The sequence below is a fragment of the Rhineura floridana genome, chromosome 13 (assembly GCF_030035675.1).
Source record: "Rhineura floridana isolate rRhiFlo1 chromosome 13, rRhiFlo1.hap2, whole genome shotgun sequence".
Classification (NCBI taxonomy): domain Eukaryota; kingdom Metazoa; phylum Chordata; class Lepidosauria; order Squamata; family Rhineuridae; genus Rhineura; species Rhineura floridana.
In genome coordinates, this window is record NC_084492.1 from 22770425 (window position 1) to 22797683 (window position 27259).

Sequence of the window (27259 nt, forward strand, 5' to 3'; positions counted from 1 at the left end):
CTTCACATGTTAAGTATTTCCCCTCCAATAGAAAGGTGTGCAACTAGATGCCTCCCATTTCTCTGTTGGCAAAGCCATGCAAATTCTCACACACCCCATTTCCCTCCTCCCTCCCACCTTTGAGGTTTCACCAGGTAGTGGGCAGTCTTGAGTTCCACGGATCTAGTTCAGGATAGAGAAGTGTTGGGGAGGCCTTCGGTCCTATCTTCTCCAACTTCAATCTCTAGCTGTTTCCCCCCTCCCTTACAAATCTCTGTTTTTGCAAGAGGAGGAGCTCTCATTTTTATTTATTTATTATTTCATTTATATCCCGCCCTTCCTCGAAGCAGGAGCCCATTATTTTTCTAGATAATAAGTTTTGGATTTGTGATGCTGTTTTCCCTCAACAGCACAGTGTCCTGAAATTGGGAGGGGCCTCTTTTTACAGGGATGTACTGGGCCTGGTCAGTTTGCATAGCCTACAGAGCAAGTGGGAGGAGTAACCAGCTCAGGGATGCTTTCAATACCCTGAGTAGAAATGGAACTATCACGGTTAAATCGACCATTCCCTTTTCTCTCATATATATAACTAAAGCTGTACATGTTCCACAATTTTGTGACCGGAGCACATGTGCAGAGCAAGCTATTGGTCACATAAATTAATGTCTAGAGAGTTTCCACTTTCACTTTAAAACAGATACAAGTTTATAGTGTTTGCAGTTATGCAGATTAATTGAAAAGTTTGTGGACAGTGCCTGATGAAATCTCAGAGATGAGGAGATTAGGACACATGTAAGCATATGAATCTGCCTTATACTGAGTTGGACCATTGTTCTAAGTTGCAGTTACTATCTAATCCATCTAGCAGCTTTTCTCCAAGTATTCAGGCAGGCCTTTCCCAACACCTGCTACTAGAGAGCCTTTTTAATTGGAGATGCCAGGAATCCAGTCTGGAATAGCATGCACAGCCATTACTATTGAACTATGTTTTACATGGTTTTTTACTTCTGCTAGTTGTGTTCAGGGAGAGAATCAATTGTGCAAAACTAAAAAAACAAATGCAGTTCTTATCTTCAGGAATGTGTTCAAGCAGTCAGCTTAATATGGATAAGAGTTTTGAGTTAGCTTGGCTGAGAAATCTTATTTTTATTTTACTTTATGGCCAGAGCATGCACAATCCTGCATGTAATATTTGTGGACTACCTTTCCAGCTGCACTTAACATGAAAGATCAGAGTATTTGCTATTGCATTTCTTGAAACGTCTTGGATCATAACCTTTGTGAAAGCTTAGCAGCAATAAACATGATAAATACAGCAATAAATGCTATGGAATATACAGCTCTTTGGAAAAAGGAAAAAATTAATGCAGATTTATTATAATTTATCTCAACAGGAAAATGGTCAACAACAGTGCTTGGGGAAGTGTTTGCACCCGATTTGGATGACTGGGACAATAAAACATTTGTCTCTGAAGGAAAAATGCACAAGTGAGGATTGTATTTGTGTCAAGCAGAGTAATATTTAATATTTATGCTTCTGTAATTATTTTCTTATGCTTTGTTGTGTATGCTATATGTATAAAGCCTGGATTATTGTTTGGTACAGAGATGGCAATTAAATATGGCAAATAACTTTAATTTGTCATTTATTGTAGGTTACAATTGGAACCATCAGTTGTTTCACTGGTGAGGCTCCATTTTCACAATTGATGCTAAATACTGAATCCTCCTTTACCAAAGGTGTGAAACAGGATTAATTTAGGATAGCTGTATTTAACATCAAGACAGGCAAAACTGTGAATGACAAATGTGCATCCTTAAACATCTGAATGCATGTGTTGTGGAGAAGCATCTCCATCAGTGATCCCAGCTCGTGTACTTGAGGGTTTGAGGATGCACCTTGGTCATCAGCTAGTAGGCAGGGTCAACATCATGGGGCATCTACTGAAGCCTGCTATTCTATCAGAGGCAGAGGTTTGCATGGATGCAGACTAGGCAAGGAGCACGCCAGGTTGGCTCCTCTATGTGTGTGTGTGTACTGCCTCCAAGTCGATTCTGACTTATGGCGACCCTATGAATAAGGTTTTCATGAGGCTGAGAGGCAGTGACTGGCCCAAGGTCACTCAGTGGGCTTCATGGCTATGTGGGGATTCGAACCCTGGTTTCCCAGGTCGTAGTCCAACACCTTAACCACTACACCACACTGGCTCCTCTATAACAGATGTTATTTAAAGGCAGGATGAAAAGAAACTATAAGATACAGAGCTTATGTCCTTTCAATCACTGGGAAACCCTGACAGCAATGGACAGCCTCCAAGGGCAACCCACGGCACGTATTGCAATCCTGGCCCATGGAGAGGTTCCCAGTGACTAAAGAGATGTAAGCCGTCTATCTTTTGTATTGCTTCTTTTTCATCCTGCCTTTAAATAAAATCTGTTATGGAGGAACAAACCAGGTGTGCTCCTTGCCTTGCCTGAATCCATGCAAACCTCTGTCTCTGCCAGAACAGCCACCTCCCAGCAAAGGGCCCATTGCCAACCCCCAGAGCCCTTGCTCCTGTTCTTCTCCTTCCTCTTGCTCCCCTGCGCTCCCCTGCCCTTTCTGAATGAGCTCCCAGTGACAGCAACCTCTGCTCACCTTACCCAATCCCTCTGGGCCAGGAGTGAGGAACTTTTCTCAACCTGAGACAGTGGAGTCCGATGGCTCTGATGTGAGTGGGGCAGTGGATCTGCTTTGGGCTTGACTCCAAACTTTGTGAGATCTGTCCAAGTTGCTGAACCTGTTTTGGGAATATGTTTCAGTGCCTTGGACAGCTTCTTGACAGGCTTGAACTAAAACCCAAAGCAGATTCACTGCTCCACTCACATCAGAGCCACCAGTGTCCACTGGCCTGAGGGATGCATTTCCTTCTGGGCAACCTTCTGGGGGTCACTTGTCCAGTGGTCAGGACCAGAGGCAAAAGTGGGCAGAGCAACAAATATACATTTTACCTTTGCACAGTAGGCTAGCTTCTTTACATGCTTTCACCCCCCACCCCATTCTCGGAAGCAAGAAGCACCAGAGCTCAAAGACCAATTCCAGGCAGGCAAAAGCAGTCAAGGAATGTGCAAAGTAGGACTAGTGAGGGGTGTGGCTGGACAGGGGATGTGGGCCTGGGAGAATCCCAATAGCCAGACAGAGAAGCCTGGAAACCTTTGGTCCTTGAGGTTCCTCACCCCTGCAATGGGCAGTGATGCGGACTGCACCCAAAGGGACAGGGCAAGCGAATGGGCAACTGCAGCAGCAATGAAAATGAGGTGGGGCTGCTCAGAGAGGCGGACCCCCTGAAGGCATCTTGCCCAAGAGCTGGCATTCTCCGCTAGCATCTGCCACATTAAATGCTGGCTCTCAGTGGTGTCACAGTGTAAAACATTTATTTTGTATTTTAATGGTATTTTATGTTTTATTGTACTTGCATATTTTGCCATAGTGAATCTTGTTATTTTATAGGTTTATAAATATTTTTGTAAATATAAATAAATAACTAAAAGTGTAGAGCCACTATTTTTTAACACAGATAAGAATATCCAGCTGTTAATGGGTAATGCTTCTACAATGAATGCCATCAGGCAGGACTTTTGAGTCAGAAGACCAAGGGCCTACTCAGCATAAGGAACAGGAGGGTTCCCAAAGACAGCAGGGATGACTGAACAGATTTTTGAAGTTATACACATTGCAATTTAAAGGGGGCGGGGATCCCCAGAAGGCCATTGGAAGTAAGTGAAGTAATACACATGACCATCTGAAGTGCGGCAGGGGCTGTAAGGCGATTAAAGTTACCTCTGTAAATCACGGTTGAACTCTCAAAGATGGTTATGGGTGGAGGATTCAGAAGAGATAATTAGTGTGGATTATCTAGGAACAGTGAGCAAGCAGGGTATCAGATATTCATAAATAATTCCTGACAAACATATTGCAAACATGGTGTCTGTGGACACACTTGCACCTAGGGTCACCTTCCCTGATGCCCACAGTCCCCTCACCCACTGCAAGAAGCCTTCTATTATAACCAATGAAATAGACTGTGGTGTGCTTAGTCGTGGTGTGTGTGGTGCCCATGACAGTGTCTCCTGTTTTCAAATGTGCCAACAGGCCCAAAGAGGTTGGCAACCCCTGACCAGAGCTTGGAAAAGTTACTTTTTTGAACTACAACTCCCATCAGCCCAATCCAGTGGCCATGCTGGCTGGGGCTGATGGGAGTTGTAGTTCAAAAAAGTAACTTTTCCAAGCTCTGCCCCTGACATAAGATCATAGTCAGATAACATCGACATCTACACATCCACGTAACATTATACAACACTCACGTGTCATTTACGTGATGTTACATTATGCTACATTACATTATGTTATTTTACAGTGTCATATGGATGTGATGTTACAATGTTGTGTGGATGTAATGTGATGTGTGAATGTGTGGTTGCAATATTATGTGGGTCTGTGGATGTATGGATGTTATATAATTTTGTGTGGAAGTTTAATGGATGTGTGAATATAATCTGTGGATGTGGTATTATATTTTGTGGGTGTGATGAGATGTTAAGTGATGTGTGGATGTGATGTTGTGTAATGTAGGGAGGTGGTGGGCTCTCCAACACTGGAGGCATTCCAGAGGCAACTGGACAGGCACCTGTCGGGTATGCTTTAATTTGGATTCCTGTGTTGAGCAGGGGGTTGGACTCGATGGCCTTATAGGCTCCTTCCAGCTCTGTGATTCTATGTGTGGATCCAAAATGATGTTATGCTATGCTATGCTATGTTACGTGGATGTGTGAATTATAATATTTTACATTATCATATATTTTGTTATGTAGATGTGTGACTGTGATGTGGCTATTCTATTATGTTTTGTTATGCAGATGTGTTATGTTATCTTACATGGATGTTTGGTGTAGTGTTATGTGCAGATATAATGTGGTATGGATGTTATGTAGATGTGTGGATTTGATATGTTGATGTGGTGTTACATTATGTTTTGTTATGTGGATGATGTTATTCTGTGTAATGTTATGTGCATGTGTGGATGATGTTACATTATATTGCTCCCACAAAAAGAAGACCCGTGACACCAAACTGGTATAATGTTATATTTATTAAAATATAACATCCTAAATCCAATGCAATACAGCCAATTATTCAAATCTATATATTTTCGGGCAGGTGAGGCTAAACCTAACAACGAGGGATTACACCCTCACCTTCTTAAGGTATCACTTCTCATCATCAGGTGACTCCATAGTCAAGGACGTGGGTGAATTCCTCCCTCCTTGCTCTTAGAGCCAGCTGTGTGGTTCCAACCCCCACACCATGGCCCCGCCGTACAGGCGTTCACCATGATGCGCAAGCAGGTCCCACAAGGAGACAACACAGATCCCCACCGGACACAAAGCCCTGATGGTTCCCTAGGAAGTGCCCCTTTTTCATGATGCCTTAACCACCTAATTTTAACCCCCATATACCTCACCTGCCCGAATTCTATGCCAGCCAAAGCAGACGCATCCCACCCAACCGAGAAGCCAATTGAATTAAACCCAAGCAGTATGGAGTAGGCAAAACCAAAGGGATTCTGAAATCAGGATCCCCCCCCCAAAATTCCTACTCGGCCCCATTCAGGCGACCAGCAAAGCCCATACTGACAAGGGAGGGAGGGTGGGTGCCGCGAGGCGAAAAAGGCAAGAGTGGGAAGAACGGAGCAGCCTTATATCTGCTGCTCAGCGCCTTCCCTGATAGGATGATTGATCTCATGTGGCTCCTAGCACTTGATTCGAGAATGTTCCCAAGTCTTCCCTGTAATTATGGTGGAGGCAAATACGCCCCTAATTAGGAACGACATTATGTTGTGGATTGTTAATGTGGTGATATGTTACGTTATGTGGTTGTTATGTAATATATTGTTATGTAGATCTGTGGATGTTACGTTTTGTTACATTATTTTAAGATGATGTGTAGATGTGATGTGTGGATATGATAAGATGTTATGTGGATGCTTATATTATGCTGTGTGATGTTATGTGGATGTTATGTGGATGATGTTATATTACATTATGTTATATGGACATGTGGTTGTGTAGAATTGATGTAATGAGTGGCTGTTATGTGGATGTTACAAAACTGGGAAAAATAGGAGAAAACCCTTCCCCTCAATTTTTCCTTTCCTCCCATTTCCCCCCCCCCAGAAAAAAATGGAAAAATTCAGAAAAAAACAGAACAAAGCCCCTCCCAATTTTCCAGTCCTTCACATCTCTATTAACACAACATAATACAATATTACACAACATAATATGGCATTACATAACATCCTGTCCACACATCAGCATAATATAACATATTGTTAACATCCTTGCATCCATATAGCATAACATTGCTTAACATCGCATCCACATATTGACATAAAATGTGTATGTGTAATGTGATGTTTTGTGGATGTACAGATGTTCTATGGATGTGTGTGTGTATATATATATATGATGTTATGTAGAAGTCATCAAAGCCAGCACCAAACGTCTGGGAGCCCTTGGTACAGGGTTGTTGATGCCCCCTCAGCACCCCCTGATGCAGCTGGCATGGGCCTAAATAGGCCTGGCCACTCCGCCTCCTGCACTGGCACATCAGTGAACTAGTGTGTTGTGTGTGCATGCCTGCCATCACCCAAAATGGCGGTGGGGATGTCAACTCTGGGCTCCTATTGGAAGGGTGGGATATAACGCAAATAATAAATAAGTAAAATAAAGAAATAACCCCAGGCCACAAATCACACCCTGCAACCAGATACTGGTGTGGTTTGCGGAGCAAGAGCTCCAGACTCCCGGCCATACTTTTTTTCTTCTGCCACTGCTGCTTCGGTGGGGGCTTCCAACACTGCTTACCATCCTCCTCACTGGGCTGTGCTTTAGCAGTGAGCAGACAACGATGTCCTTGGCCTCCCGCTGTTTTAATTTACCCACAGTGCAATGCCCTAACCTATAGATTTAGGAGGGGCCCTTCTGAGCCACAGATGCCCTTGGCTCATGCCCGACCTGGCCACCTATGAGTGCCAGGCAGGCCTGGATGTGATATTATGTTATGTGAAAATGTGGATGTGATACCCATCTGATTTATTGTATCAGTGCCTGATCGCTGAGGTCTTTGGGGCACTAAGTGGTCCTGCATGGCTCAGTTGCATGGCTCATATCCATCAGGAACTGTGTTCAGTATTGTGGGCCCTGTTTTATGCAACTCTTTTCCAGTTGAGGTCAGACAGGGTCCCTCCCTCTTGAACTTTCACATCTGCTGAAGATTTTTTTAATGCATTTTAACTGAATTCTGATTTTATAGTTTTAACTTATTTTTATCCTTATTCTACACCACATAAAGAAGACAGTAATTAAGAAGTATAAAAATGGTTGAAATAATGAATGTTATCTGGATGTATGAATGTCATGTTTTACGGCTGCGTGGATGTTGTGTTATGTGGACATGTAGATGTGATATGATGATAGATGGATGTCCTGTGATATATATATATGTGATATGTGTATGGATGTGGTGTTATGTGGATGAGTGAATCAGATGCTATATTGTGTGGATGTAATACTGTGTTGCATGGATATGTGGATGTGATGTGTAGTGGATGTGTACATGATATGTTAATGTAACATTTATGGGGATGTAATTTTAGGAAGGAAAGTTTTGTACATTTATCTTTGCATGATTCTTGTCAAGAAGACAGTTACATCAGAATTGCTTGGTCATAGAGAGAATATAGAAACAAAATAGGGTGCAAAGAGGATCACTTTCAGTTTTACTCTTCCTCTTTGTGTTAATAAGAGCTGGACATTGCAACGGATAAATGTCCCAGAATGTTTACAAAAACAAATTTAGCATGTGTAAAAATAGTATTCTTTGAGGTGACACTTGTTGTTCATGAGTCTTTTTACTGATGTGGGGTATGTGTGTGTGTTTATGATTCAAGATCTTTCAGACTGAATCAAAGGACTGGCTCTCTGATAATGGCGGATAATGCTTCTCAGGGAACATATGAGTTTAAAATCAGAGTGTCAGACGGAATTTGGCCTGACGTTATAGCAACTGTAGAGGTACATGTCAAAGAAATAGAAAATGAAGCCATTCGGAATTCAGCAAGTGTGCGCCTGGCAGGTGAGTTTCATTTGTCGGTTGAGTTGATTACTGTTGTACATGAAAAACTCTTACATTGTAGAATTTTGCCTAATAAACATAATTTTTTTTGTATGCAGCTTTAACTAATGTACAGATTTTTGCAAGTAATTGCTCATCATATAATGTATGTATGTTTTTTCACGTTTGTATTCATTTTTATGTGCGCTTTCCCCTAACATATGCATTTTTGTAAACTTTGGTTGGCAAAGTGCATTCCAAAATTCAGATAAGTGCAAATTTTGAAGGATGGTTGTGTTTCAGTTCTCATATTGTTTTGATATGTGCAAAGTGCAAATTTGATAGATTTGACGAGTGCTTCTTTGGTTAAAAAAAATAAAATGAGGTCCTGGTACTCATATCTTGAAAAATGCCATGGGTGGTAGCACAAAATGGCTGCCATGGGCAGCGAAAAAAGAGGTGCTGGTGCTCCTTATCAGTGCGTACAGTCACACAGATACAAAAGCCCTGGATTTTACTTTAAATGCAAACTGAATTGAATTTCTTCCCCATCCCTTATGGAAGTATTGTTGGATACTATATTATCAAGTGTATATCTATTACATTTATATACTGCCCTGGCTATGGGGCAGTATATAAATGGAATAAATAAATAAATAAATGGAATAAATAAATAAATAAGAAACAAAAAGTGCAAGCCACATACCTCATGCCCCATAATGGTTGTAGGAGTATTTTGCCTTCCTCATTAGAAGGTACAAAACAGTGTATACTCACACACAAAAAGTGCCATGTGAATTTGACTTATAGTTGCTTGCAAGCATCTGTATTATACAGGCACATGTGACAGAGAGCTACAACTTAGCGTGTAATGGATAACAAAATTGAGTTTGCTGCTGTGCAAAGTGTGAAACAGACATCAGCCAGGTTGCTGTGGAAGCCAGTGTGACAGCCATTGTGGTATAGCGGTTAGAGTGTGGCTAGAGTGTTGGACTATGACCAGCTGGTTGGCTGTGAGACAGTAACTGTTTCTCAGCCCAACCTTCACCACAGTTGTGAGGATAAAATGATGGTTGGGGCTACCATGTATGTTGCCTTGAGTTTTTTGGAAAAAGGGAATAACAAATTGATTTAAACATATGAATTAGTTAAGTACATGTTCTGAGAAGCTTGAATTGATAACCTGGTTTTGTTTTTAAATCATGCCTCTGTATCAGACATGACTGCAGATGAGTTTATAAGGAAAGATGAACCTGAAGAAAGCAGACACGACAAGTTTAAGGACCTGCTATCAGGGATCTTCTTGGTCCGTCCCGAGGACATCCTTGTTTTCAGCCTGACAAGTATCCATGAGACACAGACAGATGTGAGATTTGCAGTTCAAAATGGCTCTTCCTATTATAGGCCAGAAAAACTGCTAGGGCAGATGGCTGCCTTTAAGTACAAGGTGAGGCCACAACCTTGCTGACATACTGGGCTAATCTGATATGGGCTGTGTGTAAATCCTTTTACAGTGTAAGACACAATCCACCAACTCAGGAGAAAACATAGGAAGTCAGTGGATTGTTACAGGGCAAAAGGCTTGTTGATGGCCTGTCGTTTTAGAACATAAGAAGCCGCCTTGTTCCAGCTCAGACTATTTGTCCATGTAGGGGTGGTGAACTTGCAGCTCTACAGCAACTGTGGTTCTTCCCCCATTGTGGGGGAACAAAAGTGTTGCATATCATAATTATGAATAGTGCATTCAGTGACCACAAGCATTGATGCTGCAGATATAGAAAACTGATTGGGAGAATTGGACAGCTCCTTTGGTAAGAAACATACCGGGTATTTGTCCCTTTAAATCCAGTTGGCTTTCGGCGCGAACCTTTCTCAGATTGATGTAGGTGAATGCCACAGGACAGACTGTAGCGGTAGCAGCGGGTGTGTGAACTACTTCACGGTGAGTGACATCCCCACAGTGATGGACACAGGAAGTGTGTCACTTGTCTCCATAACAACCAGCGTCAGCGCTGTCTGCACCTGTGCATCTAGAGAGAGAGTTCATCGGCCATGTAGTTCGTACTCTCACAACCCATGTTTCAATGGAGGGACTTGCATTGACATGCTGAATGGTTACAGGTGAGAAAGACTATGTTTCACATGTCTTTCCCCCTCTCATTTCCCCCCTCTAACGCTATAAAATGTCACGTTATAAAATGAGACATCGGTCTTCCAAGAGGTCCTAATTCTTTTTTGCGCCCAATGTCTTCAGTCCTGTCTATCCATGCCTCCATTTCTCCCTCCTTTCTCCATCTTTCTTTAGTCTGTTTTTAGATTGTAAGTCCCTCGCGGGCAGGGACATGCCTTCTCATTCTTTGTAAAGTGCAATGTACGTAGATGGTGCTATATATAAAATAATAATGAATGCTTTTAAAAAAATTAACACCGTTTTCTTTGTTTGTTTGTTTCAGATGTCAGTGTTCTGCTTCATTTCATGGACCAGATTGCCAGCAAACAAAGCACAGTTTCCATGGAAATGGCTATGCGTGGTTCCGTCCCATCAGATCTTGTTTTGAGAGTTCCCTCTCCCTTGAGTTCATTACTGATGTTCCAGATGGGCTTTTGCTATACAGCGGTCCTTTGTCAGATTCAGGATCACTTCAGAACTCAGAAAGCTTCATTGCAATAGGTATTTGTGTTTGATATATTGAGCCGTATGTTAGCTGTCGAAACACAGAACAACAGAGGCTGTGGGGAGATCATAGTGACAGTCCAAGTCATGTTGCTCATCTGCTTACTGTTGTACACTTTCATGATGTTAAGCAATCAAGATGTTTTTAATTATTAACTATATTTATATAGTCTGCCCAATAATATAGTTCCCAAGAGGGGACCCTGATCTCTATGTTATGTGTCTACTCCACTTGTGATACATTCCACCTCAGTGCATGTGCCTCTGTTTTATATTCTCATCCTCCTTCCTTTACTCATACCTCTTGCCTCAGCCCTGCTCCTGGCCAAAAATCGTATCTGCTTACAAAAAAGTTACATACCAAATTCAGAATAAAACATGGAAATGTGAGCAAATGAATGCAACATTCCTACCTTTGCACAGTTTTGTATGTATCCTGCCCCGGTGCAAAACTGTGTCTGCTTCATTGCCAAAACATACACATACGTGGATTTTGCAGCTTGTCTTGCAAAACCCCTTCCTGCAAAATATAAGCCAGTAACAAACCAATACGAATGCAGCGTGAAATCCTATGGCCCCTGGGAGGGTGATGAAATATTTCAGTGTGGTTGTTTTCTTTGATAATGATAAACTATTGCTGGTATAGCACAGTGGGGAGGAGAGCCTGGCTGGGAGTCCAGGGTCTGTGAGTTCAAATCCCCGCTCGTGTCTCCTGGGAGTCGAGGGCCAGCTAAAGATCACCCTCACAGGGAGTGGCTCAGGAGTTACATGCCTGCCACCTGTGTAGCCGTGGGCAAGTTGCATAATCCCAAGGAGTCCAGTTGCCCCCCAGCTGGCAGTTGTGGACAAGGAAGGGGCTTGTGCAGCTGTGGCAAGCTGAGCAGGCCCTAGCCAGCTGGGGAGGACTAGCCTCAGAGGGAGGCAATGGTAACTCCCCTCTGAATACTGTTTACCATGAAAACCCTATTCATAGGGTTGCCATAAGTCGGGATCGATTTGAAGGCAGTCCATTTCCATTTTTCATTGCTGTACCATCTCTTGGGTAGTTTTTAAGGAGTTAAACTACCTTTAAAATGCAAGTGGACAGAATGGTATACAAATGTATGCTTGTTAGTCAGGGATGTTGCATAATGTGTCATAGAAATAGAGATGGATGGAACAGTCTATTTCTGGTACCTGTTAGATTTGCATATGTTCTTGGTTCATTCTGTCCACTTTCCACATCTTTCTGTGATTTTCTTTTCAAACTGCAGGAAAAAAACCCAGCTTTTTAGTAGGCATTTTACCCTGAAATATGCATTTTAACCTAAAACAGATTTTATATGCATTTTGGTACATTTTTTTAACGTAGGACTATATTGTAAAATTCAGAGAAGCATGAAACCCAAAGAATCAGTGTTCTGCTTCACATATTAGTCCAGGAAGTGCAAATCAGGTTGATTGGCTTGAAAACATGGACCAAACAAAATAGTTGAGAATCTTTACAAGTTAATAACATTGACCTGACTCACATGCCACATTATACTTTAGTTGAAGTAAACTATGGTTTAATGGGAAAGAACAGCATGATGGTAGATGCTGCTGAAAATGCAGGTGCTTCACTTCTCCTTGCTACTGCTGTTGTGCTGCTAGAAAACAAGACATGGTTTGGCTTGTTATGTCATTAGAACCCAGGCTCATGGTTTGTTTTTCTCCAAACAAACCCTAAGTGGAAGCCAAGACAGTTTCAGCAATGTGCACCAGTATGCTCCTCATTCACACTAAACCATAGTTTAAGTATGGTTTAAGTCAGTAGTAGGGAACCTTGGGCCCTCCAAATGTTACTGAACTACAACTTCCATCAGCCCTAGCAAGCATCGCCAATAACTAGGGATGATTTGAGTTGTAGTTCAGCAACACATTGAGAGTTCCTTACACCTGGTTTAATGCTAGATATGAATCAGGCCACAGTTCCTTTGATAAAATATTTTGATTTTTTGGGTGTGTGTGACAAATTTGAACTTGGTTAGCACATGCACTTCTTTAGCAGGGTTGCTCAGTCCTCAATGGTATGTCAGTGCTTTAAAAAAGATCGTGATTGCATTTGCATATCATGGCAAACAATAGTTAATGGTTTACTGTGAATGTGTAGACGGCTTCCACTAGTCTCCTATCCTAGCACAACTGGGAGCAACAGACCATGAACCCCAGACCAACAAACCATGAACCCTGGCATCCAAACTGGGAACTGTGGTGTGTTTTGCTGAAGACGAACTATGATATGAAGCCAAGCTTTGTTTTTGGCTTCTCAGTCATGGTTTGTTTGAGTGAAACAAACCACAATCTCCAGTTCTGATGTAACTCTGATCAATGTGGTTTGTTGTTCATACTTGCATTAGGAGAGAAGTGAAGCGGAAGCAATCTCTGAGTTCACAGTAACTGGTTTACTGTGACATACAAACAGGGCCACTGAGTGTGCACTGAATGATGATGTGGGTGATTTTAGCAATTGTGGCTACTGCTTCATATCTGAGTTGAAGCAATCAAAGGGAGAACAAAGCAAACTTTCTTTCAAAAAGTTCTCATGGGGAAGCATCTACTTCTTCAAGTATTTCACATCCTTTTGAGACAGGTATTACATGATTAATGAAGTCTTACTTGTGGATGTTATTTTCATAGGGCTTGGTGAGAATAGCAAATCTGTTTCTGAAGAACTTGTCTTAAGGCTTCCCTGTCCGACCCACCCATGCTGGGGTTTTTTTAAAAAGCTTCTCGTTTATTGGATGAAATGTAGTCTCTATTTTGAGGGTGGGCAATGATTGGACAATAATTAGTTGCTGTTACTACTGCAGATTTTTTCCCCTTTATTGCTGGGGCACTTCAAGATTACCTGTTTATTGAGAATTCATCCTGATTTGTTTGCAGGGAGATTAGACAACAATGGCTATTTAGTGAGCATTCATTCTGATCTGTTTGCGGAGAGGTTAGATGATGTTGTGTCAAAGCAAGTGTTATCTGGCATTTTCCTGTTACTTTCCTTGTTGCAAAAAGCCCAGTCTTTGGGGGAAGTGGGTTTGTTGCACAAGATCTCTTTATCAACTTTATTTATTTATAAAAATATTTGTATACCGCTCTTTCATTAAAAAAATCAAAGCAGTTTACAACACATTAAAAAAACCACCGCCATAGAATAAAAACATTAAAAATACAATAAAAACAAAGGTCAACCCTTGAGAAAAAAATGCATCTTCTTAATTGCCTGCATAAGCCTGGTGGAACAGGGATGTTTTCAGCAGGGGCTTAAAAGTTAAAACAGAAGGTGCCTGCTGAATCTCTGTTGGCAGATCATTCCAGAGAACTGGGCCGTTGACATCGGAGGCTCAATTTCATGTCGATGTTAAATACTTGTACAACCTGAATTTGCTGGTATATGATTGAATCCCAGTTGAAAATAGTGATGATCTGGAAGTGCTGTCAGTCAAAGTATATAGTGACAGGATGTTTTGTGTTAGTCCCTTCTCTGTTCCTAAAGTGACTGTCTTACCTGTGGCAATGTTGGTCATCCAAATGAGAGGAGGTAGAAGCAGGAATAAACCTGCATTCCTAACCGCACTTAACTGGAGTAAGCCCCGTTGAATTCAGTAGAACACTTCTAGGTAGACATGGCTTTGGATTGTGTTTATAAATCTGGTAGCAGAGAGGGAGGCAACCTCACGAACATGCATGAGCTTCCCTTCCATATCAAATAGCAACTTGGAGGGAGGGATTTCCATCAGGATTGTGGCATGAAGGCAAAGGATGAACCTCTACATCCCCACACATCATGGTCCTGATCTTGGTTGGTCCCTCCAGCAGCTTCTGTTTCCAACAAGAATGGGAAAATCTGTGGCCCTCCAAATGTTGTTGGATTACAGGTCCCATCATCCCCGACATTGGGCATGGTGGCTGGGGCCAGTGGGAGTTGGCCTCCAACAACATCTGTCGATGATGTACATTTTATTTAAAAAAAAATATTCATGCAACTGCATGCTATATATTTAGCATCATGTATAACTTGGTCCAGAGTAGGGCACTAGAGTGAATGCAAGTTGCCTCCCTACTTCAGCCCCAGTGCCATTGTGGGTCCAAATCTAACTTTACACTTTCCTTTTTTATCAATCTTAGAACTTTCCAGTGGCACTCCACTGCTGAAAATAAACCATGGCCTGGGCACTGTAGAACTACATTTGCCTAGTTATGTGAATATTACAGACAAAAGATGGCATCGGCTCGAAGTGAGAAGCAGCAGGCAGGTTAGTTACACATTCTGCACATACTGGTTTTGTGACTCCAGGTTTATATAGGGAAGAAAAGGAAGTGGTGGAAGAATTGTGTAATTCATATGGACAGCAATGAAGTATTTAATTGATACAGCCCATGGTCTTTTAAAATTCCGTTTCCTATAGCTATGCCTAGTTTCCCAGTTTCACATTTGAAGAGTCTAAGAATTCTTTGTGTCACAGTATTTTTTTAAAAATTCTTTTTATTGATCTTTTGTTATTATACAAAAAATTAACATAAATAATATAACAATATAAAAGTAACCCTAATCCCCTCCTCCCTCCCTCAAGCCATTACTTATGATATTGATTTAGTGTATATGCAAAGCTGTAGAAATAAAAAGGTAAGTATTAATAGACAGGTGAGTATTTTGAAGCTTAAATATTTAGTATAACATATCATAATTAAGAGATATAAAATTATAAGGAACTAATTAATTGCTCATGAAAACCAAATAGCTTTTGCTGATGGGGAAAGTTGTTTGTGTAGATCTTGTTGTGAAGTGAAGTCTATAAATCTCCACCATATTGACATAAATGTTTCTGGTTTAGCAGCACCTCTCATAAATCGAAGGTGTAGTGTGATTTTGTCCAGTATTGCCATTGTCCAGATTTTGCTGTACCAGATCTGCAAGTTCAATTCATAATGGCTTTTTCTTTTCTTTTTGGCACAGGATGTTCGATTTACATTGGATCACTGCGGAGCTGGGATTGTGTCAGAGATAGAGGGAGTAGGAAAATGGCTGTCTACTGAAGACCGAACAAACTGTGAGGTTGTGGCCTTTGTTCCACAAACAAGGAGGTATCCTTTACATTACCTCCCAGAATTGGGAAATATACTAATATTTGTCAAGATGAAGACAGTGCTTCATAAAATCAGTTTATTAAAATCATTTATAAGAGCTCTGCTGTAGATTTAATCCTTCAACAGCCTGATCCTGTGCAAACGTAGGCACACTGAGAGCCATTTTGTGCATTATACAGCCATAAGAGTGGCTGTATACTATAGCTAGCCTGTATTTTTCACAGTCTGCCATGTTCAATTGAAAATACTCCCATATGCCATTCTGCTGCTTCCCATAAGTTCATTTCAAAACACAATCTTACAAAACTTATAGTCCTGAACTCAAAAATGCTTGCTTAACAACCTTCTGTGTTTTCATGGTGATACACAAAACGCTCAGAGAAACCAGAGTTCAAAGTCTAAAACAACAGTAAAATAATGCAGACCGCTATTGGACCTTTTTCTGTCAGTGGTCTCATAATTTGTTGAAATTAATTAAAAATCAGCCATGTTCACAGAGTACGTATAATCTTATAACTGCCCTTGCACTATACTCTGACCTTTGGCAGTTTAAAAGTGGCTGATTTTTAATTAATATAAGAAAATTAATGTTGGAGTCTATGATAAGCGCAGGCATGTTCAGTAAGAACTGTTAGTGTTCTAAAAGCCAGACTAACACCTGTTTGACTTGGCTAATCAGGGGGCCACACCCACACCAGACATTGATTCTACTTTAAACAGTCATGACTTCCCCCAAAGAATCCTGGGAAGTTAATTTGTGAAGGGTGCTGAGAGGAGACTCCTATTCCCCTGGCAGAATGCCAGTGACCAAAGTGGTTTAACAATCAACCCCTCTTCCCAGAGAATTCTGGTGATTGTTTCAAGATGAAAGGATGCTCATGCATCCATAGTTTAGAATAAATAGGCATAGGATCAGGCTATGCTTTTTTAAAAAAATAAAAAATAGAGATGCAACATATTAACTCATGTACTGAACACATTTGAAATGTCTTTCCTGTAATTGGTATCAAGTAATATTGCTAAACTTCTGACTGAAAGACCCTGTTAGCTCAGGGGAGTTATATCATCAAAGAATTTGGCCCATCCTTGCAATAGGATACCAGGTTCCATTATTTTCTGGAGTTTTGCCATTTGCATATCCACACTGTGCCATTCTCTGCGTAATTTTAGTAGCATGATATACTAACATTCATTTCTTATTTAGCGCCTCTGTGTTTTGAAGGTATCTGAATATGAACCAGGTCCTCCAGTTGGGTGGAGTAAAAGAATCTATTCCATATTCATATCCCCAGTTGCGACATAAACATTTTACCGGTTGTATTCGGAATCTCATGGTGGACACTCACGTAAGTGACATGTTGTCATAATATTAAATAGGTTCGTGGGGTAGGAAACTGGCTCTTAGATGTTTCTGGACTACAACTCTCACCATCCCTGACCATTGGCCATGCTGGCTTAGGCTGATGGGAGTTGGAATTCAGCATCATGTGAAGAACCATAGGGGTTTTTTTAAATGGGAAATTTTACTTGAATTCTCTCCAGGATCTGACAGTCTCTTTCCTGTGAGTTATACGGGCCTCCTGAAGCTTTGCATCCACCAAATAACATTATCTCTGCATATTCATACGCCAGCCATGGTTTCTGGTTCTCACCTTGCAGAACAGTTGAAAATGCACACAGGCAACTCTTCAAGGTTGATACTAAAGGCTGATAAGGTATTGTTGCAGACAAAAGAATGAGCTGCCAATACCTGGTATAGCTCCCGGTCCTTCTCCATGAGCCAGTTTCCTTGCTTCCATACCTTGGCTATTCCTACTATTTTGCTGGCTACCACTTCAGGCCTTTCCAAAATGCCTTGAATTCTAGAGGAAGCTAGGAAGCTGTCTTCCCTCAAGCCAGACTATTTATTTAGCCCAGCGTTGTCTAAACCTGTGGCCCTCTGGATGCTGTTGGATTCCAGCTTCAGCTCCAGTCAGCCCCAGCCAGCATGGCCAATGGTCAGGGATTATGGGAGTTGTATTCCAGTAACAGCTGGAGGCCCATAGCACTGGTGTGCTTAGATTGGCAGCAGCTCTCCACGGTCCCTTTCCCCATCACTTACTACCTGATCCTTTTAACTGGAGATGCCAGGAATGGAACCTGGAGCCTTCTGCATGCAAAGCATGTGCTCTGCCATTCAGCCTATGGGAGAAAAATGTTGCAGTCAGAATGTATAGATCCTTCCCCAGTGCTGGGGTTGAAAGGGATGGGAATTCTGTTTGTGTGGGGTATAAGTGTATGTATGTTTGATTGCATGTATATGAGACTGCACATCTGGTTGTGCATGCTGGATGTATGTTTTTGTGTGTGCTATGCATGTCTGGAGGGTGTATGTGTAGCATGTGTGCACATGCATTGGCCACACCCACTGCTGGAATGTGGCCCTTGGAGGAGTAGCTGCTTATCACACCACCCCGTGTTAGAAGCTGTAATAGGGATGGGGTAGAAATATGATTCAGTTCGCATTGAAAGCAAATCTATCAAATTTGCACTTTCCAAAACAATATGAGAACCGAAACACAGCCATCCTTCAAAATGTGCACTTATCCAAATTATGCATGGCAGCTCTCCATCCATTGTTTACAAAAATGCACATAATAGGAGAAAATGTGCATAAAAATGAATATATTTGTGAAAATAACATACAAAAATGCATTGCATTAAGGAAAATTGCTTTCAAAGTGTGTATGTTAGTCAAAACTGCATATAAAATGTGTTTATTAGAAGAAATTCATACTAAAATGCTCGAGAATTTTCATGAGGATTTTTTTTAAAGACAAATTGATGCAGAAATGTGGAGAACTGAATTTAAAAGTGAAAAGTGATACACTGAGAGAACCAAAATTGACAGATCCTTCCATCCCTAGTCACTAGGACTTTGCCCCTGCGTGCTTTGCCAACTCTCCCCCATGGACTCCCAAACACACACGCAGTTGCGACACCAGGGTTTGATAGCCATCATGCTGTAAAGGAAAAACAGTTGTACTTTTTTGGCAACGTGGAAAGCTGTAATGTCTATTCTAAAGCTCCCCCTTTTGCAGCCAGCCTTGATGCTCTTTCCTTTTTGTTTTTTGTTTAAAGGTGTATGACCTTGAATCTCCAGCCGAGTCTCTGAATAGCTCTCCTGGCTGCACCTTTACAGATGGCAGCTGCGAGAAGATGGGCTCCTTTCCCTGTGGTGTTCATGGGCAATGCTTTGGCGAATGGGACTCATTTACCTGCCACTGCTTGCCAGGTTACTATGGCTCCACATGTGACAAAGGTGAAGTAATCATCATGCATTTTGGGGATAGTGTGGTGTATATTTTACTGAGCCATACATTCTGCCTTGAAAATGAATATCCCAGAGAAGCGTTCATCTGCTTTTCAATGTCAGACAGAGACTGCAAATGCACCACCCATCCTGAGGAGAAATGCATCAGCACACTAAGGCTGCTTGCAGTCTGGGCTCCTTATAGCAGATGCCACTTTACCGTGGTTAGGTGTTATGAATGACCACCATTAACCATGGTTAAAATTGGAGATGGGGAACCTTTGGCCCTCCAGATGTTGCCTGACTTCAACTCCCTTTTTCCCTGACCCTGCTGGCTGGAGCTGTTGGGAGTTGGGAGTCCAGCAACATCTGGAGGGCCACCAATTACCCATCCATGGTTAAGATGAGACTGAGGATGTTCCGAACCTAGATTTTGGAACCTAGTTAGGCAACATATTTTATTTAGTGTTTGTACACTCTGTATCACTCCTTTGAAACAGTTCTTATGCAATTGTCATGATGTGGTACCTGCTCGGCTGGAGGCTATTTTTAGTTGCTGCAGGCAACAACGCTGTTGTCTGATTCCAAGCCTGTACATAATATGTACTGCTCAGAGGCACATGTTACCAAATTCTTCCAAGCTACACAGGAAGTGGATTGGACTGTGAAAGACAACCCAAATTGTGTTTGCATTTTGACAAATTTGTAAGGCAGTACAATATCTCTAGAGAGGAGGTCAGGTCTCCTGCTCCCCTGGTGCATTCACTGTAGCGGCCCAATTTCCCTGCATTTTAAAGTTTGATAGAAACATCTGTTGGCTATAGGTATGTTCCTAAACCACAAGGTTTTTTTGCCTATTAGTGAATATAGTTACATAGATAGTTGTACTTTATTGTCTAATTCTCTTGTAGATGGTATGTATGTATATGCATGTGTGTGTGTGTAAGACAGCACTATTATTTCTCCATTTTTTTCAGTTGCTGAAGAATACTCTTTTGGGCCTGGGAGTCACATATCCTATCAGCTTCCTGTCTCCATACCTGCCCGTCGAACACTAGCAGAAGCCACGATAAGGATGCGAGAGCCCAGTGGTATCATCATGAGCATGTCTTCCTGGAAGAAGGATGAACACATCACCCTGCAGGTAAATGAGGAATGATGGTCAGTGTCAGTTCAGAGTTGTGTTCTGACCCACTGAGGCATAGACGAATGCGGTCTCTCCTGATGCAGTGTATTCATCTTTATTGCTTAAAATTCACCTGTGCCCTTGATTTTTCTCTCTCCACCTCCCACTCCTTTCTAGAGAAATGCAGAACAGTTATACTGTTCTATAAAACATGAATTTATAGAAATTGTCAAGGTTCCTATAGTACCATAGAGTCTTCATTATCAAACCCTTAGGGTCAGTTCACACTGTGAAAACCCTGCAAGTTGGTTGCAAACTTACTAGGGAGTATTTCTGTGAGCTTAGTCGTTTCCATAATTGGAGCGCTATTTTTCCTCAGCAACTGTGATCAGAGAGATGGGCTGCTAGCTCCAAACATGTATGGTCTTGTTCATGATAGCCTTTCTTTATGCAGTCTTATACTAATGCACACAATTACGTTGAGGAAATTGATAGCAGCTGTGTTCAGATGTCATAATAAACCATCGTTTGTTGTCATAGGAATGAACTGAGCTGAGCATCAGGGTCTTACACTCATGGCTCACCTCTTCTCCTCCAGTGTGGTCCCAAGAAGTTTGAAAGCTTCTGCTTCCATTTTTTTATTAAATGCATTTTGTCATGATTAACCACACAGTAAGCTGTGTTTCATTTTAATTATGATTTGTTTGAAAGAAGTAAACCTCAAACCATGGATTATAAAACTGGCTTGATTCAACAAACTATAGTTAATATAAACCACAGTTTAGGGTTCAGATGTGATGCTAAACAGATTAATCAGAATCAGTAACAAACACTTCTGAACTTCTCACAGCCAAGCCTGAGGAGAGGAAAAGGGGTGCACAAACCCAAGACTTGCCTAGGCTTGTTTTCATGAGGATATAGCACAATTTATCATGATGTCTGAATACATACAATGATGTTCATACTGAATACAGTTTGAACTAGTCCTCAGTTGGCAGAACTATCCGATTATTCTGATGCACTCTGTGCTTCCTCTGTTGATATTGGCAAGTGCAGTCCTGTGTAATGAGTGTTGTAGTTTATGAGACTTTCTCATTAATGGAATAATTTGGATGGTCTCCCCTCAGCATGCTGTGCAGGTAAATGATTGTTTAATCCAGTGGTGCAGGGCTTTTGAAGGGGGAAAAACGTTATGTAGCTATTTCGACTGTCATACTTGCACACAAAAATATAAATCAACCCAAGCAGGAGAAGGACTTCATTGAAGTGTTTCCCTAGACTTTATCTGTAGTTATCCGCAGAGCATGCAAGAATTTCACAGTGATTAATATATATTCAGTGGAGAGTATGCATAAACACCGTTGAATGTACCCATTCCTATGAAGACATGGGGCATATGTACAAATGGATAGCACGAACAGTCAAATTACATATTACATAGTCTCCAAATGATGTTGGAGAATGTGCACAAATGAACAGTTTCAATCAGGTAAAAAAGCCAAGGAAGGGTCTTGTAGCACCTTAAAGGCTAATCCATTTGTTACAGCACTAAGTTTTGTTTGCGTTTAAGATACTACAAGACTCTTTGTTGCTTTTGCTGCAACAGATGAGCACAGCTGCCTCTCTGGAAATTGTTAATCAAGTAGTGGTTGGTCAATGTGCAATATGTGTAGACATATGCCAGTCATTGTATATTGTCTAGGAAACTAATGAAATTTTCAAAAGGATATATATTTTAACAGAGCAGTTCACAAAATATCTGAGTAGTTCACATTCTCAGACATTTGTTGGCAGCTATTCATGTTGACTGGGTGGTGTGCAAAATTCCATTGATGCCATCAGCATGCTTTCAACTGACTGGAAAACTGTTGTTCTTGCTGTCATTGTTGCTATTGGTGTTATTTTTGTTGAAAGCTATTGGTCCATGTGACAGGGCATAAATCCAAACAATAAATTGGGAACCTGTAGCCTTCTCAAGAGATTGGGAACCTGTAGCCTTCCAGATGTTGATGAATTCCATCTCTCTTCAGTCCCAGTCAGCATAGCCAAGGGACAGAGATTAGAGTAGTTGCAGTCCAGCAACATCTGGTGGACCATGGGTTCCCCATCCCTGTGAGAAATAGAACCATGAGTGTTTTGGGCATGTTTCCCAGTCAGCTTACATTGTATTATAATGTGATAATATAATACAATGTCATCCCCCATGGGAAGATCATCACATTAGACTATTCATGTGACAGGAACTACAGCTCTGAAGCCTGATCCTATGTTTGCATGTGTGTGTTTGTGTGTGCGCACATGCACACATACACAAGCAGTTTGGTGCTTGTAGTTCAATTTGCAGAGTTGTCCCCCTGTCCTTGCTGTCTTCTTCAGAATTACCCAGAGCCTTACCATATTGCATGCAAAAATGATTGACACCGATTCCTGGATTTCCGCAAGGTGGTCCAGGGGTTTTTAGCAGTGTCTTACAACCTGGGAGATGGAGCAGTTGCTGTTAGCCTTCCCTCCTACCAAGTTGATAATGGAGAGTGGCATCACGTTTTCCTGGAGAGAAATGAAAATGAGTTCATTCTTCGCCTGGATGGAGGAGGTGGGAAGAGAGAAATCCTGAGGGCAGCAGGCGTCTATAAAGAGATCATCATTGATCCCAACAGCTTGGTGGTTGGCAACACGTACCCTGTCAATCAAAGCCACAGTTTCCAAGGTAAAGAAAATTCTGCCTTTTATTTTGGATAACTGTCCATCACAGAGACTTAGCTATTAAAAGCGTTATCAACTGAGCACCATTCACAATGCTTTCTTGTATTAGCATTTTGCATTTGTTGCTCTTGCTTTGTTATTCCTCCACAACTCGAGCTTGACATAATAATAAAGAGCACTGAGGAGACATATAGTGACAGTTTCCCTCTTTGCTTCTGATTATTTTAACTTTTTATTTCTAAAATATTAGCTGGTTATGACATGGGGTAAATGGGGGTGAGGGTGGCAAAGATAGATGTAACATATTAAGAGTGGTGGAGGAAGTTTGATAGCACTTCTCTCTCTGAACAAAACTATTTTTTCTGGGGGAGGGTTGGTGAGTAGAGATGGAAAGATCTGTTCATTGTGGTTTTCTCAGTTTCTCATTTTTCCAATCTCAAATTCAGTTCTCCACATTTCTGTGGCAATTTGTAGATTTTTTAAAAAATCCTCATGAAAATTGTCCAGCATTTTAGGTGTGGATTTCTCTTCGTAAATACATTTTTGTACGTAGTCTTGACTCGTGTACACATTTTTGGAAGCAATTCCTTCTAACAGAATGTACTTTTCTATGTTATTTTCACTCATGTATTCATTTCCATGGATATTTTACCCTAATACATGCATTTTTGTAAGCATTGTGTGGTGGCGAAATGCACTGCAAAATTCAGATAAGTACAAAGTTTGAAGGATGGCTGTGTTTCCATTCTCATATTGTTTCGGAAAGTGCCAGTCTGATAGATTTGGCTTGAAATGTGAACTGAATCGAATTTATTGCCCATCCCTATTGGTAGGGAATGCTAGAAAACCAGTTCTGCAGGTTTTCAGAATCGTTCAGCTTGGAGAATGAAGAGCCTGATGAGAATGGTTGTCTGCTGGTTAGTCCCCGTGAGATTCCCAACAGCTTTCCCCAAGTATATGGATGGAGAAATTAAACTACAACACATTTGCAGTTCAATGTGAATCTACCTAATTTGCACATCCCAAACCAGTATGTAAACTGAAATGCAGCTATCCCTCGAAATTTGCACTTCTCCAAATTTGTAATGCAGTTCTGCAACCCCAAAATGTGTACATTAGAAGAATGTGTCCATGTATTAGTGAAAATTACAGGCCCAAATGGGAAATATTAGGGGAAGCTGCTTGCAAAAACGTGTATATTGGGCAACATTTCATACAGTAATGTGTATATTAGGAGAAATGTTCACTAAAATGCTGACAATTTTTCATGAGGGCCTTTTTAAAAATATTGCAAACTGATGCAGAAATGTTAAGATTGGAAAAATGAGAAACTGTAACAGGTGAATCCATCCCTAAGGCAGCTTAGCTAATGCATGCAAAGAGAGGCAAGACTGAGGCATTATTCAATGCTTCACTCGCTGACATGCATGTCTGTAAGCTCCAAATCTGGATTCATATTACGGGCGAAGAACCCATTACGATTGCTCTTAAACTCATGCGTCTTTCTTTACCCCAAGGGAAGGCCCATAGCTCAGTGGTAGAACATGTGCATTACAATCAAAAGGTCCAAGGTTCAATCCCTGGCATCTCTTCCAGAAAAGGATGGAAGAGACCTGTGTCTGAAACTATGCAGATCGGCTGCCAGTCCATATAGATGGACCAATGGTCTGACTTTGCATGAGACAGCTTCCTTTGTTCCATTGTCTGTCTTTACTAAATTTGAGGATGTTTTGCCTATTAACTGCAAGGATTCAAACTAGCTTGAAATACTTTTTTTCTAGAGTTTCAGCACTTCTGCCCACAAATTCTGGGGCCGGAGAGAGGGTTCTAACCTGTGCCTCAGTTTCTCTGGCTTCAGTCCATTGTGAAACATAACACATATTCAGCCGTACAGTGCTGTGACCTCTTTTTCAAAGATAGTTCTTGATCAAGAGCCTTCCACATCACGTCTGTTTTGTATTTTGCCTTAGGATGCATGAAGGATGTCAGATTCAATAACTACAGGCTACCTCTAGATTCTTATCCTAAGGAGCTTGTATTGAGCACCCAAGGAGTGAAAAAAGGCTGCCTTTCTGAAGCTTGCAAGAGCAATCCCTGCAGCCAGCAATTCATTTGTATCGATTTGTGGATGATGCATGAATGCAGGTAACAAATCCCCTGCCCCCAATAAAATCACAGGGCAGGATCAACCCGTCCCTCCGATGCAGGAGCCGAAAGTGGCTAAATATTCTTTGAGTGGCAACACCTTGTGATGTGCTGCTCCTGAGGAGCCCCCAATCTGAGGGGAGAATTGGGGGGCACTCAAACTCCTGTTGCTCCTGCCCTACCTGCCTGTGATGGCAAAACTAAGAGGGGAGGTGTTCAAGCATGTGGCTGGTGAACTGCATTTGGCTTGGTAGCTCACAGTTGTGCAGGCTTGCCCTAGCGAATGAGCTTCACATTTTTCATACTTTTAGGAAGCCTTCATTTGTATTTCACTTTTAAAATGGGTTGTCCCCACTGACGTGAAGTGTGTGTGCGTGTAATACATTTTCCACTTGAGACATCTGATGAAGGAGTCTCTTGCTTATGAAAGTGCATGCCACAATAAATGTTTTAGTTTTAGGTTGTCACAAGACTCATTGCATTTTTTTTTTTGCATTAAACATTGCTGGAACACAATCCTGTGAACTGGATCTGTTCCAGGAATCCAGCCTTAGCTTGTGGGGATCATTTGTGAGCAAATGTCATTACTTTGGAGCTGTCTCCTGATGAAGCTAACTGGGGGCGTGAAATTAATTTGGTTTGTGGTGCCCTGGAGCTTTGGTTGGGCTGAGAGTGAGGTTAATGCTGAATTGTTAGATTTGCCTTTGTGTCTTTCCAGTTGCCCTTCAGGACACATGTTGGTGGAGAATGTCACCGGCCAGCACTGCATTTACACTGCATGTGCTCAAAGGCCCTGTAACTTTGGCACATGCATCTCCCAGTCTGCAAGCAAGTTCCGATGCCACTGCCCCGATGGCTACTCTGGCCATAACTGTGAAATCACGCTGGCGATCTTCCACAAAGATGCTGGGCTGAGTTTTAGCTCCATGTTTGCCATCTGCATTTGCTTTTTGGCCCTTCTAGGTAGTTATGGCAACTACATATTATACTATCTTTGGTGACAAGCCATAAACTGTCTTCTGTCCTGTCCTGGATACTCACCATGCCAGTTTGTCATGCAGACTCCTGCCAGATGATGCCTTCGCTGTTTTGTCTTTCATTCACTGTTTTATTATCTAAGAGATTCGTATTTGCATTTGATTCATCCTGGGAAAAATCCTCCTCATGCTTTGCTTCTCTTTTTTGCTGCCATGTCAAATTCCATTGCTGAGAATTAGCTCAGAAGGGACAAGATGAGTGCAGTGCAAAAAGGGAGAAATGAACATTATTTTCTTTATATCGTGCCTTTCTGTCTTAGAATAGGCCTCCGAAGTGGATGACAATTAAGTGAAAACTGATACATAATAACACAATAATAAGATTCTTTTAAAAGTTAGTGGTGGTGGCTTATGAAGATTTGGGATGGTGGTGGCAGCGAAGAAGGCAAATGCCCTTCCTTCTGGTGTTAGGTGCGCCACTGCTGTTAATATGGCTTTTTCAACTGCTGCACTTCATAGGTTCTATGGAGAGCATAGGGGTGAATAGCTGCCCCCAAATGTGCAAAACTTAGCAACCCAGTCCAGGCAGTACCAGATGTTTTAGCCCCTGGGAGAATGGTGCATCTCCTCACATGAGCAACTGGACAGTTTTTCAGCCCCTGGCTCTTCCTGATGATAGAGGGAGCCTTGTGAAGGCTCTGGGGGCACGACGATGGGAAAAGTCCACTCCCTGGTGGATAGGAGCTATGAGAGATGTAGTTCAGAAACATCTGGAGGGCCAAAGGTTCCCCCCATCTGCCTTAGATGTTGCTACTCTGAGAAAAAGCCCAGCTGGATCCATCCAAAGATCCACCTTGGCTAGCATCCTGGTTCTCAGAGTTGCTAACGATATGCTTCCAAACGTTCACAAGCAGGGCTTGAAGGAAAGAGGAAGAAGGGTAATAGTTCACTGGTGGAGCACTTTCAGTTAGAGCTGGGAGAGACCTCTGTCTGAAACACTGGAGGGCTGCTGCTGCTTGTCAGTGCAGACAATACTGTGCTAGATGGACCAAGAGTATAAGGCAGCCCTATGTTTCCATGCCTCTGAGCAACTGGTAATCAATGGCAT

The 27259-nt window shown here is 41.7% G+C and overlaps 1 protein-coding gene across 1 annotated transcript in view; it reads left to right on the forward strand.

Moving 5' to 3' along the window:
- Nucleotides 1–27259, forward strand: part of LOC133369393 (neural-cadherin-like) — a 103522-nt gene that overhangs the window by 67193 nt on the left and 9070 nt on the right. Inside the window, exons 19-31 of the mRNA XM_061594667.1 lie at nt 1374–1467; nt 7968–8152; nt 9349–9578; nt 9981–10252; nt 10585–10802; nt 14949–15076; nt 15778–15905; nt 17131–17254; nt 19029–19209; nt 20178–20344; nt 22769–23033; nt 25000–25174; nt 25893–26137. Of these exons, the coding sequence (XP_061450651.1) occupies nt 1374–1467; nt 7968–8152; nt 9349–9578; nt 9981–10252; nt 10585–10802; nt 14949–15076; nt 15778–15905; nt 17131–17254; nt 19029–19209; nt 20178–20344; nt 22769–23033; nt 25000–25174; nt 25893–26137 (2412 nt within the window). The remainder of the gene's footprint in view (nt 1–1373; nt 1468–7967; nt 8153–9348; nt 9579–9980; nt 10253–10584; nt 10803–14948; nt 15077–15777; nt 15906–17130; nt 17255–19028; nt 19210–20177; nt 20345–22768; nt 23034–24999; nt 25175–25892; nt 26138–27259) is intronic.